The sequence below is a fragment of the Dasypus novemcinctus genome, chromosome 5, assembly GCF_030445035.2.
Source record: "Dasypus novemcinctus isolate mDasNov1 chromosome 5, mDasNov1.1.hap2, whole genome shotgun sequence".
NCBI lineage: Eukaryota > Metazoa > Chordata > Mammalia > Cingulata > Dasypodidae > Dasypus > Dasypus novemcinctus.
Genome location: NC_080677.1, coordinates 133,487,715 through 133,505,296, shown reverse-complemented (window position 1 = coordinate 133,505,296; position 17,582 = coordinate 133,487,715). Strand labels below are relative to the sequence as shown.

The 17,582-nt window shown below is 37.2% G+C and overlaps 1 protein-coding gene across 1 annotated transcript in view; it reads left to right on the top strand.

Annotated features, from left to right (window-relative positions):
- The window catches only part of XRCC2 (X-ray repair cross complementing 2), a 76,367-nt gene extending 59,101 nt beyond the window's left edge, over positions 1-17,266 (top strand). The window contains exon 3 of the mRNA XM_004476306.4: positions 15,604-17,266. Coding sequence (XP_004476363.1) covers positions 15,604-16,325 — 722 coding nt within the window. The 3' untranslated portion in view covers positions 16,326-17,266. The remainder of the gene's footprint in view (positions 1-15,603) is intronic.
- The last annotated feature ends 316 nt before the right edge of the window (positions 17,267-17,582 follow it).

Genomic DNA, 17,582 nt, shown 5'->3' with positions numbered 1-17,582 from the left:
AATTTTACAAAAAAATCCTATGCACATGCAAATAAGTTGGTAGGACCCTTCTCAGAGCCTTGAGAGGGATCTGAGCGATTGAGGGCCCTGGAGCTTAAACTTCATTGACAGTATGGTAAGCCCATCCTTCCATTTTGTGCTGTAATTAGTTACATGGCCACACCTGTCTGCAGTAGAGGCTGAAAAAATGTGGTATTTATGTAGGTGAGTATGTTCCAGCTAAAAGTTTCTATTGCTACAAATGAAGGGGAAAACCTTTATTGGGGGTTAGAGATAGCATCTCTGCCACAGTCTACCCCTTTTGCTACTGAAATATCTGTGCACTCATCCCTTTCCAGAGATTCATTTCTCCCATCCAGTTATTCTATCAGATCAAAATCAGGCTTTCTTTATATAATGTCTGGATGTGCCTCCTTATGATCCAGCAACCTATAAATTTGAAGACAGGGTTCATCTTGTAGTTCCTAGCTTTGTCTTCTAGGAACTTCCTACTCATGATCCTTCATGGTCACATATAAAGTGGGAATTGGCAAATCTGCCTTTGTAGTGGGCTATATAGCTTTTTCCTCTTATTTTTATCAATTTTATTGATACATATTAATAAAGCATAGAATCCATCCAAAGATAAACTAAAACCAAAAAAAAAGCTCTTCTCTGTAATCTCTCATGCTTCCCCTGCTGTACTTAGCTGCTATTCTCTTTTCAGCTTTCTAATTTGTTTGTGTTTATATTTTGTATAGAGAGAGTCAAAGAGGGAGTACCTTTTGTCTAGTTTCTTTCATTTAGTATATTACCTTTTTTTTCACCTTTAATGGAAGATTATTAATATATTACCATACTTTACTGTCCATATTTTGCATTGGTTGTATTTTTTTTTTTTAAAGATTTATTTATTTATTTAATTTCCCCCCCTCCCCTGGTTGTCTGTTCTTGGTGTCTATTTGCTGCGTCTTGTTTCTTTGTCCGCTTCTGTTGTCGTCAGCAGTATGGGAAGTGTGGGCGGTGCCATTCCTGGGCAGGCTGCTCTTTCTTTTCACGCTGGGCGGCTCTCCTCACGGGCGCACTCCTTGCGCGTCGGGCTCCCCTATTACGCGGGGGATACCCTTGCGTGGCACGGCACTCCTTGCGCGCATCAGCACTGCGCATGGCCAGCTCCACACGGGTCAAGGAGGCCCGGGGTTTGAACCGCGGACCTCCCATATGGTAGACGGACGCCCTAACCACTGGGCCAAAGTCCGTTTCCCCATTGGTTGTATTTTTGTCTGATATTAATACCTCGTAACATTAACATATTGGTTCGGTTTCAAAGAAAAACAGTCTCATATATGCGGTATTACCCATGTTCATATTTCACATGAGGTTTTGCTATGCTATACAGTCCCATGTTACATTTTTTAAGCTTTCTTTCTAGTAATATACATGACCTTAGACTTTCCCTTTCAACCACTGCTAGTTACAAGCACTATGGTGAACTTTCGCTGTTTCTATTCATTTCCAAAGACTTATGAATAACCTTTTTACCAATTCTGCACAGTTTAACCCTTATCTTTCCAGTCTCTAACTTCATCCTGTTTTCTGGTGACCTCTATTCTAGTTATTAATTCTATAAGTTTACACACTATATTTAGTTAATAATAGCATAGTAATACAGTATTTGTCCTTCTATGTCTGGCTTGCTTCACTCTACATAATGTCCTTCAGGTTCATCCACGTTGTCATATGCTTCACGACTTCATTGCTTCTTACAGATGCATACTATTCTATCATATGTATACACCATAATTTGTTTATCCACTCATTGGTTAATGGATACTTGGGTTGGTTCCATCTTTTAGCTTTGTGAATAAAGCCACTCTGAACATCAGTGTGAAGATGTCTGTTCATGTTACTGCTCTTGATTCTTCTGTGTATGTATTCCTACATCAGTATTGCCAGGTCACATGTCAGATCTATATCTATCTTCTTTAGGAACCATCAAACAGACTTCCACAGTGGCTGTACCGTTCTACATTCCCACAGACAGTGAATAAGTGTTCCTATTTCTCCACATCCTTTCCAACACTTGTAGTTTTCTGACTTTTTAATAGTGGCCATTCTAATAGGTGTGAAATCATATCTCATTATAGCTTTGGTTTGCATTTGATTGCATTTCCCTAATTGCTAGTGATGTTGAACATTTTTTCATGTGGTTGGTTTTGTTTTTTCCATTTGTATTTCTTCTTTGGACAAGTCTTTTGCCCATTTTTTAATTGGGTCATTTGTCTTTTTATTGTTGAGTTGTAGCATCTCTTTATATATCATGGATACTAAACCATTGTCGGACATGTGACTTCCAAATATTTTCTTCTATTGAGTCATCTGCCTTTTCACCCTTTTGACAAAGTCCTCTGAACTACGAAAGTGCTTAATTTTGAGGAAATTCCATGTATCTATTTTTTCTTTTGCTCTTCATGCTTTGGGTGTAAGATCTAAGAAAGTGCTACCTACCACAAGATCTTGAAGATATTTTCCTACATTTTCTTCTAGTACTTTTATGGTCCTGGCTTTTATATTTAGGTCTTTGATCAATTTTTCATTGATTCTTGTATTGGGAGTGAGAAAGGGGTCCTCTTTGATTCTTTTGCTTTTGGATATCCAATTCTCCCAGAACCATTTGTTGAAGAGACTCTCCTGTCCCAATAACGTAGTCTTGGTAGGTTTGTCAAAAACCGTTTGTCTGTAGAGGTAAAGGTCTATTTCTGAACTCTCAGTATTCCACTGGTCAATACCATGCTGTTTTGACCACTGTAGCTTTGTAATATGTTTCAAGGTCAGGTGTTAGAGTCCTCCCACATTGCTCTTTTTTTGGGATATTTTTTGGCTATTTAGGTGCCCTATTCCTTCCAAATAAATTTGGTAATTGTTTTTTCTATTTCTGTAACATAGGCTGTTACAGAAATTTCTATTGGTATTGTTTTGATTCTAGAAATCAGTTTGGGTAGGACTGACATTTTCATGATAGTCTTCCAGTCTAAGAAAATGTTTGTCTTCCCATTTGTTTAGGTCTTCTTTGATTTGTTTTAGCAGCATTATGTAGTTTTATGAATATAATTCCTGTACATCTTTGGTTACATTGATTCCTAGATACTTGGGTTTTTTCATTGCTATTGTAAATGGAATTTTTTCCCCTGATTTCCTCCTCAGATTGTTTAATACCAATCAGTGTGCAGAAACAATACATATTTTTGCCTATTGGTCTTGTATCTTGTCACTTTACTGAACACCTTTATTAGCTCATGTAGCTTTATTGTAGACATTAGAGGATTTTCTAAATACAGTATCATGTAATCCACAAATAGAGTTTCACTACCTCTTTTCCTGTTTATCTGCCTTTTATTTATTTATTTTTCTCATCCAATTGCTCTGGCTAGAACTTCTAGCCCAGTGTTGCTTAACAGTGGTGACAGTGTGCATCCTTGACTTATTCCCAATCTTAGTGGGAAAGATTTCAACATTTCCTCGTTGAGTACAATGTCGACTATGGGTTTTTCATATATGCCTTTTATCATATTGAGAAATTTTCCTTCTATCCTATCTTTTGAAGTGTTTTTATTAAGAAAGGATGCTGGATTTTGTCAAATGCCTTTTCTGTATCAATTAAGATGATCATGTGGTTTTTTGTCATTCAGTTTATTAATGTGGTGTATTACGTTAATTGATTTTCTTATGTTGATCCACCCTAGCATACCAGGAATAAATCCCACTTGTTTGTGATGTATAAGTCTTTTTATATGCTGTTGGATTCAATTTGCATGTATTTTGTTGAGAATTTTTGCACCTGTGTTCATTAGAGAGCTTGGCCTGTAATTTTCTTTTCTTGTAATATCTTTATCTGGCTGTAGTATTAGAGTGATATTGGCTTCATAAAATGTCTTCAGTAAGTTTCCCTCCTCTTCAATATTTTGGTGTTTATTCTTCTGAAAATGCTTTGGTAGAATTCACCTCTAAAGCCATCTTGTCCTGGACTTTTCTTTGTTGGGAGACTTTTGATGACTGATTCAATCTCTTTAAATGTGATTGGCTTGTTGAATCTTGTGTTTCTTGTAGAGTCAATGTAGGTTGTTTGTCCATTTCATCTAGGCTTTCAAATTTGTTGGCATACTGTTTCTCCTAATATCCTCTTGTGATGCTTTTTTTCTGTGGGATCAGTTGTCATGTTCTTCTTTTAATTTCTGATTTTATTTATTTGCCTCTTTTCTCTTTTTTTCTTTGTTAGTCTAGCTAGGGGCTTGTTGGTTTTATTGACCGAAAAGAACCAGCTTTTGGTTTTGTTGATTTTCTTTATTTTTTATTGTTGCTGTTGTTCTCAATTTCATTTATTTCTGCTCTTCTCATTATTTCTTTCCTTCTTGCTTTGGAATTGGTTTGCTGTTCTTTTTCTAATTCCTCCAGGTGTTCAGTTAGGTCTTTGATTTTATCTCTTCCTTCTTTTTAAATATAAGCATTTGGAGTTATAAATTTCCCTCTGAGCACTGCCTTCTCTGTATCTCATAATTTTGATAAGTGGTATTCTCATTTTCATTTGCCTCGAGATATCTACTAATTTCTCTTGTAATTTCTTCTTTGATCCACTGAATATTTAGGAGTGTGTTATTTAACCTCCATATATTTGCAAAATTTTCCCTTTCCCACTATGATCAGAGAAAGTGCTTTACATAATTTCAGTCTTCTTAAATTTATTGACGCTGTGTTATGGCTGAACATGTGGTCTATCTTGGAAAAAGATCCATGAGCACTTAAGAAGAGTGTATATCCTGCTGATTTGATGTGTAATGTTCTGTATTTATGAGGTCCAGCTCATTTATCATACTGTTCAGTTTCTCTGTTTCCTTGTTGATCTTTTGTCTAGTTGTTCTATCTATTGATGTGAGTGGAATGTTGGAGTCTCCAACTATTATTCTAGAGACGTTTACTTTTCATTTCAGTTTTGCCAGAGTTTTTGGTGGGACCCTCTGGTTAGAAACATAGATAGATGTTACTCCTTTCTGGTAGATTGTCTCTTTTATTAATATATAATGACCTTCTGTATCTCATCACTTTTTTGCATTTAAAGTGTGTTTTGTTTGACACCAGTATAGCAACCCCTCTTCTCTTGTGGTTACTAGTTGTGTGAAATATCTTTTCCAACCTTTCACTTTCAGTCTTTTTGCATCCTTGGATCTAAGGTGAGTCACCTGGAGACAGTATATTGATGGCTGATGTTCTCTTATCCATTCTGTCACCCCACCCTGTATCTTTTGATCAGGGAATTTAATCCATTAACATTCAGTTAACAATAAGCTAATAAGGCATTACTTATTTCAGCCATTTTATCCTTTGGCTTTCATATGTCATTTCTTATTTTTGTCCATCTTTTATCTCCCTTTCTGATAGTAGTCACTTCTATACTCTCCTCCAAGTCTTTTTTTGGTTTGGCTGCAGAACTCACTTTAGTGGTTCCTGCAGAGCAGGATTCTTGTTTATAAACTCTCTTAGTTTATTTATTTGTGACTATTTTAAACTTGCCATTATATTTGAAGAATAGTTTTGCTGGATAGAGAATTCTTGGCTGGCACTTTTTCTCTTTCAGTACCATAATTATATCATACCACTGCCTTCTCACCTACATGGTTTCTGAAAAGAAATCCACACTAACTCTTATTAGATGTCTCTTGTATGTAAAGTTTCACTTTTCCTTTGCTTTTTTCAGAATTTTCTATTTATCTTTGCATTTGGCATTCTGAATATTATGTGTCTTAGGGTAGGTCTATTTGGATTTATTCTAATTGGGGTATGCTGTGCTTCCTGGACTCGTATATTTATGTCTTTCATGAGAGTTGAGAAATTTTCGGTCATTATTTCCTTTGTAGCAGTTTGATATTATTGATGAATTCCAAAAAGAATACTGAATTATGTTTGAATCTGATCTGTACCTGGGCCTGATTGGGCTTTAATTGAGCCATGTCATTAGGGCATAAAAAGCATGGCAAAGGACAGAGTTGCAGGTTCTTAATGTTGGAGTTTTGATGTTGGAGTTTGATGCTGAAATCTTAAGCTGGAGCCCTGGGGAAAGAGAGACAGAGCCATTCGCCTGATGGTCTACAGCTGACCTCATGGAGAGAGGCAAAGCCTAGAGAGCTTCATAGTCTACAGCTATCCTTGTGGAGAAAACAGGAGCTAAGCCCAGACGAACCCAGGAAGCCTGAACCCTCACAGATGCCGGCAGCCATCTTGCTCCAACATGTGAAAATAGACCAGTGAGGGAAGTAACTTATGCTTTATGGCCTGATATCTTAAGCTCCTACCCCAAATAAATACCCTTTATAAAAACCAACCAATTTCTGGTATTTCTCATCAGCACCCCTTTGGCTGACTAATACACCCTCCAATACTCTTTCTGCCCCTTTCCCTTCTCTTCTCCTTCTAGAACTCCCATGATACATATGTTGGTGCATTTCATGCTATTCAACTCCCTGAGCCCCGGCTCAATTTTTTCCATTCTTTTCTCTCTGTTCTACTCTCTTTTCAATTTCAGTTGTTCTTTCCTCTACTTTGCTGAGTCTTTCTTCCATGATTTCAAATTGGTTGTTTTGTGCCTTTATTGTATTTTTAATCTCACTTATTGTGTCTTTCATTCCCTTAAGGTCTGTTCATTTTCTAAGATTTCAGATTTTTCTTTGTGATCACCCAATGTCTTCTTAATATCTTTTATTTCTTTAACCATGTTAGCCTTCAACTCCATGAGTTTATTTACAAGGTTTTATAAACCTCATTGATTAATTGTTTCAAGTCCTGTGTCTCATCTGGAGTTTTGATTTGTTCCTTTGCCTGAGTCATATCTTCCTTTTTCTTGGTATGGCTTGTAAATTTTTGCCGATGTCTAGGCATATGGTTCTGATGCTGAGTTTATTCTGATGTTCAGTTTCTCTTTCTTGCCTAGGCATTTACTGTTAAGTCGCTGTGTGCTACTGCTTTTCTTTGATTCTTGGTTCAACTTGTTCTAGATATTTAGAATTGCCCCTGTTTATTTGCTCATACCAGGGCTAAGGACCCAGTAATAGGGTGCAGGCCAGTTTCCAAGGGCGTTGGAGAGGGTGACAGTAAAGGCTCCACTCGCCTCTTGTGTTCATTATTTTCCCCTTTTCATGTACTTTTGTGGCCTGGCCAGCAGATGGCACTCTTGGGCAGACTTCTCAGTTTAGAACCCAGATGTTAAGGAGGAATGTCCTTAGTGGCAAGGTGGGCAGTGCGGAAGCAATATCCTCAGAGCTCGCCAGGCCTCTCAGAGAAACTGTTCTCTACCCTTGACTGGCAACCCCCTCCCTCTGCCTCCTTAGCAGCCAGCCTGGGGCAGTAGGGAGTATGTTTTAGAAGGCAAATTGTCTTTAGCTCCCTGTGGGCTCTCAGTGCAAACAGTGTCACAACTGCGCCTGACCTGGAAGTGTATGACCTCTCCAAAGCAGCAGACCAAATGTGTTGGCCAAAATCTGGATTTTCTGTGGGCTGTGTCCCTCCCTCTCCCCTTTCTTGGGTAAGAGGGACCCCTGTAACTCCCTCAGTCATCAGCTACTACAGTCCATAGCTGCTACAGTTCACAAACTGCTTTCTGCTCCATAGGTGAGGGAATGGGTACCTGCCGCTGCTTTTGCAGTTCTTCTCACTGGATTTTTCAGCAAGCTGAGACCCCTTTCCTTTGTCCCTCTCTTTTCTGGGTGTTGTCCATCCTTCCCCTGGTGCTGTAAACCCTAAAACATTTTCTTTTCCAGGCCCTTTCTGCCTGTCCTCTAGCTATTTTTCTGGGGCAGAAGTGAGTCCTGTGTCTTTCTAATCCTCTGTCTTTCCAGAAGTCACTATGCTTTCTGGACTCAGGGTTTGCAACCTGCTTTCTGGGCCCATGGTTTGCATTAAGAGCCGAGAGACAAAGGTCTTTGCAAGCTGAGGCCAGAGTTTTTCTTTCTTTAGAAATAAAATTTTCCTAAAAATCTCAAGAGGGTTTTGGTCTATTTGTTTCCAGCCAATTCCTTTTCCAAGTTACCAGTGGCTAAAATCTTATCTAGACATGTTTCTTAAATAAGAATGAAGCAGGTTAGTATAGTGAAAGGGGAAAGGTGGCTGAGGTCTGGCTGACAGCATTGCCCACAGACATGGCTGGGATACCCTGCCTGGAAACCTCCTGAAGTATACCATGAGACTCTGGCCATGAGAATCCCATTTGGGGTCAAGGGAAAGCCTCATATACCCTCAAAAGTTCTCACCATCGGCCCTCTGAAACCTGACAGGTGGGGCAACCAATCAGAACAGCAAACAGCCATAGCCCTCCCCCAACAGTTTGAAGGGGAGGAGGAAAGACTTTAAAAAGCCCTGACCTGGGGCCCCTCTCCCACATCTCATTCTGTAGCCCACCCATGGTCCATGCCTCAGACCTTGTTCTTTTCTCATTTTCTTGTTTTTTAATAAACTCTTTACTCCCTTGCCCACCCTATGGTGTGTCCTTCAATTCTTTTATGCAACATAAGCCAAGGACCTAAAAGCCCAGAGCCTTCTGCTAACAGGAAGACTATTTACTATTTGCCTCTTTATGCTCTGTAGGCTTAGGTAGAAGGTGGCTATACCTCAGTCTGATCTTTGCTGCTGGCCTAACACCAAATATTGGGTAAAGAACTGTTGAGAGTGCTTGGAAAAGATTTGGAACCACAGTTTTACTTCCTGTGTAGGCTACCTTTAAAAGCCAATTATTTTATAAAGGCATTTCTAAAATAAAAAAATTTTAAAAAGCCAATTATTTTATATGATCTATATATCTTTTAAAAAATAAAAAGATAATAAAAGGAAAAAAAAAAAAGCCAATTAAAGCAAACTGCCTTACTTTGAACCCTGATTGAAGAGGCAAGAGCAGCCAACACCTACCAACATTTTGACTTTTCCCAATCTTTTTATCTAGAGTCACAGGCTACGCCTCTAGTCTGTTTTCCTATATATATAGACAACGGTTTCATCCCAGCCTGACAAGTGTTCCCAGCTATCCATCCTTTAATATTTAGTCTCACTGCCTGCTATATCAAGGACACCAGTTCTGAGTTTGCTTACATTAGCTCTCTACTTGAAGGTACCAAATTCCCTATTAATTACACTCTATCCTATTACTCTCTTTTATATACTGTAGTAGCACTTAACACTATCAGAAACCACACACACACACACACACACACACATATATCCTTTTTCTTCTTGTTTGTTGTTTCTCTGTCCCCCCTGGACAAAGTCTATATTACTTCATTATTTTAGTATACTCCATAAAAATTAGGGTGAAGTCACATATTATAGAAAGTAATGTGTAGCACAACTTCTATATTACAATTTTACATTTATAGAAACATTGAAAAATACTATCATATTTAGTCACTAACAAAAAAGTTTACTTAAAACAACCATAATTCCTATAGCTATAAAACTAGTTAGATGAATACTCCATTGGAGCAATAGCAGATATAAGACTGATATCATAAAGATTATTTATCAACAACAATTTATCAGAAATTGTTTTAGGGTAGCTGATTTTGAAGCAGTAAGAGATTTAGGGTTATAGGAATCTAATGCTGCTGTAAACATTTTCAGTGCATTTTTATAGTGGTTATTCAATACCATATACCAATTCTTTACCTCTTCAGCATTGTAATGATTATAATCTGCAAATTCAACAAATTTGTTATACAATTCATAGATTGGTACCAAGATGATGTATTTTTTGGCTTTTCTTTCTTTTCCTTATTTTGAAGGATCTTTAGATTCATAAACTCACTCCAACAATCTGTTACCCAAACTCCTTTCAGCACTCTATTTGTGAGAATAACTGTCAAGGCCAAACCTTCCAGATTTTCTGAGTTAGTTTAATTTGTCAAGTGCCAAACTGTAGGGATTTTTTTCTTTTAACTATAAATTGTCATGTTTAATGCTTTTGTTGGACAAGGGTGCTATTTTTTGTAACAGTTTATAGAAACATATGAGATAGTGACTTAAATTTTAAAAACTGTGTAGAGTCCTCTATAGAACATATTTGACTTTGATTTTTGATCTTAAGATTAAGCAGTAAATTTTTACGGAATCTGAACTAACTTCAATTCAGTATTAAACATTTGTAGTAAACCTAGTTCAAGGACCTCAATGATAATATTCATGGATTATTTACTAGTTAGCAGATTTTCCTCTTCCAGTTGTTTAAAATGACCTCTTTACCTGCTTTGCCAGTAATCTGGAAAAGGAGAATGTTTTGTCTACCTAAAAATCTCGTAATCAATGATTTAACCTTCAATTCTTTGCCTCAGTTTCATTCATGTCAAACCAGTCATTTAAGGAATCCATATACTCACATCAGGTTTTCTTAGTTTATGTATGCTTTTTTATTTATTTATTTCTCCCCCCCCCCCCCCCCCGCCCCGGTTGTCTGTTCTCTGTGTCTATTTGTTGCGTTGTCTTCTTTGTCTGCCTCTGTTGTTGTCAGCGGCACGGGAATCTGTGTCTCTTTTTGTTGCGTCATCTTGTGTCAGCTCTCCATGTGGGTGGCGCCATTCTTGGGCAGGCTGCACCCTCTTTCGCGCTGGGCGGCTCTCCTTACAGGGTGCACTCCTTGCACGTGGGGCTCCCCTATGCTGGGACACCCCTGCGTGGCATGGCACTCCCTGCGCGCATCAGCACTGCGCATGGGCCAGCTCCATACGGGTCAAGGAGGCCCAGGGTTTGAAACCACAGACCTCCCATGTGGAAGACAGATGCCCTATCCACTGGGCCAAGTCTGCTTCCCTGTATGATTTTTTAAAATTCTTGTTAAACCATGTAGGTAAGTGCTTTCAAATACTTAATCTTTTGAGTTGTGCTGAAGGATATTTATTAGCACCGTCATCTCTCCAAGAAAATACGTAGCAAAGTTTTCATCATTTCCCTATTTTAGAAATTCCAGAAATATCTGAAGATATTTCACACTTACCCTCTGACCAGTATCACATATTTCTCTCTCTGGTGAACCTTCCCTTTCACCTTAAACTATATTTTCCTTTTCTTAAATTATCTTCATTTGACCCTCCAGCCTCATGTAACACATTGAATTTTTTACTTTTTGAATAGTGAACATAAACCATAATTATCCATTTTCTAATTACTCATCTATTTCTTAACTTCCTATTGTCTGATTTCTATCCTTGCTGTTATTCTAAAAGCAGTGATGCCCTTTTTAGTGCATTCTGTCTTCTGAGTATCTCAATTTTATGTTTGCTTCATAAAATAATATTTATATTAAATGTACTTTAACAAACTACACATTTACTGCTCTAAGGCTACTATCCTAAATCAATTTAGTGATATTTTCTCTATCTCTTCCCTGCCATTTTTTCATTTTTATGACCTTTCTGCTGCATTTAGGACATAATAATGCTGCTTCATTTTCTTTTTTTTTTTTTTTTTTTTAATTTTTTTATTTTTTATTGACTTTGTAATAATATTACATTAAAAATATATATGTGAGGTCCCATTCAACCCCACCCCCCCTGCTTCATTTTCTTGAGCCCATTTTTTGTGCCCCATGATGTTCTCCCTCTTGATTTTTCTATTACATTTCTGTTGTATCTGTCTTCATACTGGCTTCTCTAACTGTGGATGTAAGTTAATAATTAAGTTTTGGGCCATTTACTCTGAATTTTAGGACTATACCCACTTCTGTAACAAGAGTTTCCTGTACTCTCAGTTTAAACTATTGTTTCTGTGTACTTTACTCTCAGTTGCTATCCAGCCTCTTATTACTATCTTGGATCTTAAATCCTAGCTGCTATAGGACATTTTAATTTGTAACACCTAAAGATGTTTCTTAACATACCATTTTGAAAGCTAAATTCTTGTTAGGTTACACCTGTGAATTTCATGGCTTTTATGTATCCATGCAGGTACTCTCAAGCCTATCCCTGAAAAGAACTTTTGAACTACCACATTAGGTTTTCCCTATCTTCTGAATCAGTTAACTACTCTAGACTGTATAAGGGACTCAGTGACAACTGGGCCTGCATATCTACAGATCTCTGGCTAAACGAAGCCACACCCCCACCCCACATCATACCCTGCTGTCTTTCAAAGTGCCAAAAGTCAAATTGCCATTTGGGCCTCTCTTTTTTTTTTAGAGAGTTCATTTATTTCTCTCCCCTTCTCCCCTACCCAGGGCCCCCCCCCCCCCCCCCCGGTTGTCTGCTCTCTGTGTCCCTTTGCTGTGTGTTCTTCTGTGTCCACTTGCATTCTTGTCATACAGCACCATGAATCTGTGTCTCTTTTTGTTGTGTCATCTTGCTGCGTCAGCTCTCTGTGTGTACAGCACCACTCCTGGGCGGGCTGCATTTCGCACAGGATGGCTCTCCTTGCGGGGCGCACTCCTTGTGCGTGGGGCACCCCTACGTGGGAGATTGATTCCCCTGTGTGGCATGGCACTCCTTGAGTGTGGCATCATTGCGCAAGGGCCGGCTCACCACACAGGACAGGAGGCCCTGGGTACCAAACCCTGAATCCTTCTTATATGGTAGGCGGACACCCTATCAGTTGAGCCATGTCCACTTCTCTGGGCCTTTAACTCTTTAAATCAGGACTCATTTCTATTCTTAAACTGTCTTTTAAGAGTTTCTTCAAATGAAACTAATCTGATAAAGTGCATTCAAAAGACACTGTGTTTTGTGAATAGTCAATTATTATATATTGTAATAAATGTGATGATGGCAGATGGTATTATTAAGATCAAATGAGGAATGAAGAGATGGTATTATTAAGATCAAATGAGGAATGAAGAAGCCCTTTTTAAGTTATAAAGTATTCTAGAAAGGTTAGTTGCTGCTGATCACCTAATTCTGGTTACTGGGGAAGGAAAAGGGAGGATTTGGTGCTGTCTGCCTTTTGGTTTCCCCATCTCTTATTTTTGCACAATCCATGTGTCCTACAAACAGCTTTCAGATTAATCTTTCAAAATGGATTTCGACTTCCCTCACTACCTTAATGTTAGTTCTATGCTAACATTCTTTATTTAACACATGTAGTTTATTTTCTTTTTATAATGCATGGGCCAGTGATTTTTTTTTTTTTTTAAGCATGGGAAGGTTTCAGCTTATTAGATCTTCAGTAATATAATAGGACAGGGTAAACTGAACCTCCGACCTCTTAGTGGAATGTAGTTTTAATCACATTAGTCTTTAATAAGAGTGTCCATGAATAATTGTTAATATGAAAATGGATTTAATCCTTGAGGCTGGAATCTTTTTAATATAATAAATATTTAGAATTGTAAGTTGTATGTAAAGTACAGTAGAAATTGGCTGAAGTTTTATACTATCTTATAATATAGTATGGTGGCACCTTGCTAGATATTTTACAAATATTTGTAAATATTCCAAAATAAAGAGATTTTTTTAGTAATAATAGGAAATAAAGTAACTGGATTTCCAGATGGACCGTGTAATTTGATTGGGCCTAAGAATCTGCATTTTTTTTTCAGGTACCAGGACTGGGGGTTGAACATGGGACCTCATGTGGTATGCCAGTGCTCAACCACTTGAGCTACACCAGCTCCCAGAATCTGCATTTTTAACATAGTGTTTCTAATCAAATGGTTCAGCCATTTATTAATAATAGCAAACAAACTAGCAAGGCTTTAAAGCCAGTGATTAGAGTGGGTTTTGAAGTACTCAGGAAGCAAGAAAATTCCCCCAAATGTTTTGTTTTGTTCTGTTTTACTTGTAGGACCTTAGTGAAAGAGAGTTTTTGACACCTATATAGAAAGGAAGAGATTTGAATTCTTTTAAGGTCACAGGTGTCATTCCACTTGGACACTGTTTGAAGAGATGTTGAAATAGCAAAGAGTAACTGAAGGCAGATTGTATGTATGTAAGTGTGGTTTTAGTTGACAGAATGATTGAGGGATGTTATTGGCATTTAGGGTCTATTATAACATTTTATAATATGTGAAACCGCACAATCAAGAATTACTCTACTTGTAATGCCAATAGCATTGAGAAAACACTGAATTATGGATTGCTTTCAACTGCATGTAACAGAAGTCCAACATAGTGGCTTAACCAGATAGAGGCTTATTTTCCTCACATAACAAGTAGTGTGAAGGCAGGCTGTGCATGACTGGTGCAGGGCTCCATATTGTTATCAAAGTCCTAGGTACTTACTTTGTTCCTGCTCCACGACCCTTAGCATGTGCCTTCTCTGTCATTGTTTCAAGATAACTCCTTCACCTCCAAGGAAGTAAGCAGCAGGGCAGGAGTGACCCCTATATTAGGAAAGCAAAACTTAAGAGATCCACAACAGACATCAGTTTGCTTCTCATTCGCTAGAACTGCAGTCATACCTCAAAGATATTGTGGATTTGGTTCCAGACACTCACAATAAAATGTGTCACTGGTTTCCTTGTGTATATAAAAATTTATGTTTATACTATACTGTAATCTATTAAATTTGTTACAGCATTATGTATAATATACATACCTTAATTAAACTTTGATTACTTTATTCTTAAAAATGCTAACAATATTTTAACTCACCTTTAGCAAGTCATAATCTTTTTGCTAGTGGAGGCTCTTGCTTCAATGTTGATGGCTGCTGACTGATCAGGGTGGTGTTTGCTGAAGTTTGGGGTAACTCTGGCAACTTCTTAAAATAAGACAATGAAGTGTGTCGTATCAGTTGACTCTTACTTTTATAAAAGATTTCTCTGTATCATTTGGTGCTGTTTGACAGCATTTTACCCACAGTAGAACTTCTTTTAAAATTGGAGTCAGTCCTTTCAAAACCCATCACTACTTTATCAACTAAGTTTATGTAAGATTCTAAATCCTTTGTTGTCATTTCAACAATGTTCACATCTTCACCAGGAGGGGATTCCATTTCAAGAAACCACTTTATTTCTTATCCATAAGAAGCAACTCCTCATTTGTTAAGTTTTGTCATGAGATTGCAACAATTCAGTCACATATTTAGCTTCTACTTCTACTTGTAGTTTCCTTGCTATTTCTCTCATATCTGCATTATTTCCTCCATTGAAGTCTAGAATCCCTCAAAGTCATCCATGAGGGTTAGAATCAACTTCTTCCAAACTCCTGTTAATGTTGACATTTTGACCTCCTCCTATTAATCACGAACATTCTTAATGGCATCTAGAATGGCAAACCCTTTCCTGAAGGTTTTCACTTGACTTTGCCCAGATCCATCAGAAGAGTTGCGATTTATGGTAGCTACAATCTTGCAAAAATATATTTCTTCAATAATGACTTGAGTGTAATCTACGTATCTTTTTAAAAACAAATAAAAATATATTTAAAAAAAGAAAGACTTGAAAGTTGAATGATTCCTTGATCCATGGGCTACAGAATGGATGTTGTGTTAGTAGGCATAAAAACAACATTCACCTTGTTGTGCATCTCCATCAGAGCTCTTGGGTGATTTAGATTTTCTTTCACTTTCCAGTAAATGTCTTTTTAAACATTTTTGCAGACTTTTCATTTTGTAGCCTATGATTATTATACTGCTGCATTTTGACTGACATTTTAAAATTTTATACAGGTGATATTCTTGAATTTCACGGTCCAGAAGGAACAGGAAAAACAGAAATGCTTTATCATCTAACAGCACGATGTATACTTCCAAAATCAGAAGGTGGACTGGAAGTAGAAGTCTTATTTATTGATACAGACTACCACTTTGACATGCTTCGTCTTGTTACAGTTCTTGAGCATAGACTCTCCCAAAGCTCTGAAGAGATAATAAAATATTGTCTTGGAAGATTTTTTTTGGTATACTGCTGTAGTAGTACTCAGTTACTTCTCACACTCTACTCACTTGAAACTATGTTTTGTAGCCACCCTTCTCTCTGCCTTTTGATTTTAGATAGCTTATCAGCTTTTTACTGGATAGACCGAGTCAATGGAGGGGAAAGTGTTAACTTACAGGAGTCTACGCTGAAGAAATGTTCTCAGTTCTTAGAGAAACTAGTAAACGAGTTTCGCTTGGTTCTCTTTGCCACAACACAAAGTATAATGCAAAAAACCTCAAACTCAACAGAAGGACCTTCCTCTACCTTTAAACATCGGTGTGATACAGAGATAGACTATAGACCCTATCTCTGTAAGGAGTGGCAACAAATGGTAAAACATAGAATTTTTTTTTCCAAACCAGATGATTCTAAAAACAGCAAACAGTTTTCCTTAGTTTCACGTCATTTAAAAAGTCACAATACAAAAAAACATTTTTTTATTATTAGGGAAAGTGGGGTTGAGTTTTGTTGATGTATATCATAAAATAGTCTTTTGCGGGAAATTAAGTGGTTTTTAAAAAGTTTCCCCTAAGCTAAAGTGGTTTGATTTAAAATTTTAAGCTTTAGGGGAATTAACATAATGGTATTCTATACAGAATGGATTTCTTAAACTGGTACAGAAAAATTTCAGACTATTCTGTTCACTGAAGGTAAATCAGATCACTGAAGGTAAATCAAAATGATATTAACAATTAAACTTTGTATTAAACTTGCTTTAAAGCTAAATAAATTATATACACATTTCTGTCTAAATAAAATGGACTTTTGTAAAGTTTATGTCACATTTTTGGGATTCAATTAAATAATTACCTGTTTAGAAAAGTTCAAATGCATTTCTCTTCTCTCATATGTAAGTCTTCAGAACCTGTGACTTTAGAAACGTTTATTTAAATTTTATTTCAGTATGTGGGATGAAACCAAGAAGCTAATCATTTACCTTTCACAACAAAAACTAACATCCTTTTGTGTGCTTGCTGAGGTGATAGAATGTCAGAGCATTTTTATCTGAATTACATTGAATTCTAAGAGTTGCATTATGGTTGGCTTTCAGTATAATTAGTAAAACACCAGGAAATAAGATACCCATTCAAGGAATTCTGTGAAGTTTATTTTGAAAATTTCATCTCCTCATTAAGTGATGGATAAATGCTAAAAGTATACTAGAACAGTATGTTATTAGTATTTTCTTACCCATTTAGAATAGTCCAGACCTAGCCTGCACTGAGTTGAATCATTTCCAGCTGAGAGTTGGATAAGTATCTATAAACTTTGGTCTAGTGATAGCCAGAATGGGGAGCCTGCATCTTAAGATAATGTACACAAGATAATGTATTGCAATGAGAATGAAAATTTTGGAATTTCTATTTATACATTTTAATGAAAAGATTAAACCGTATTAATATTTGATACTCAGTTTGACCCTGGTGCACTCATTCAATCCATTTGTCAGATTGTTATACATCACATATGTATCTGCAGTATCCTGTGGGAAGAGTGGAAGGGATTGACAGTGGTGTTCTCATGGGTTTAAAACTATATACCTAAATATTCACTTTCTCACAACAGTAAGATAAAGTGGGAGATAACGTTCTTAATGTAGGCAAAGCACATATAGCATTTCCTGTCTGTCCTACCCTTGTTCCCTGGGTCTAAAGTTTCAAAAACCTAGGACTTTTGAGGGTGTCTTTTGGATGCCAGAGCCTGCTGGGCTGCATGTGGTGCAGGCCAA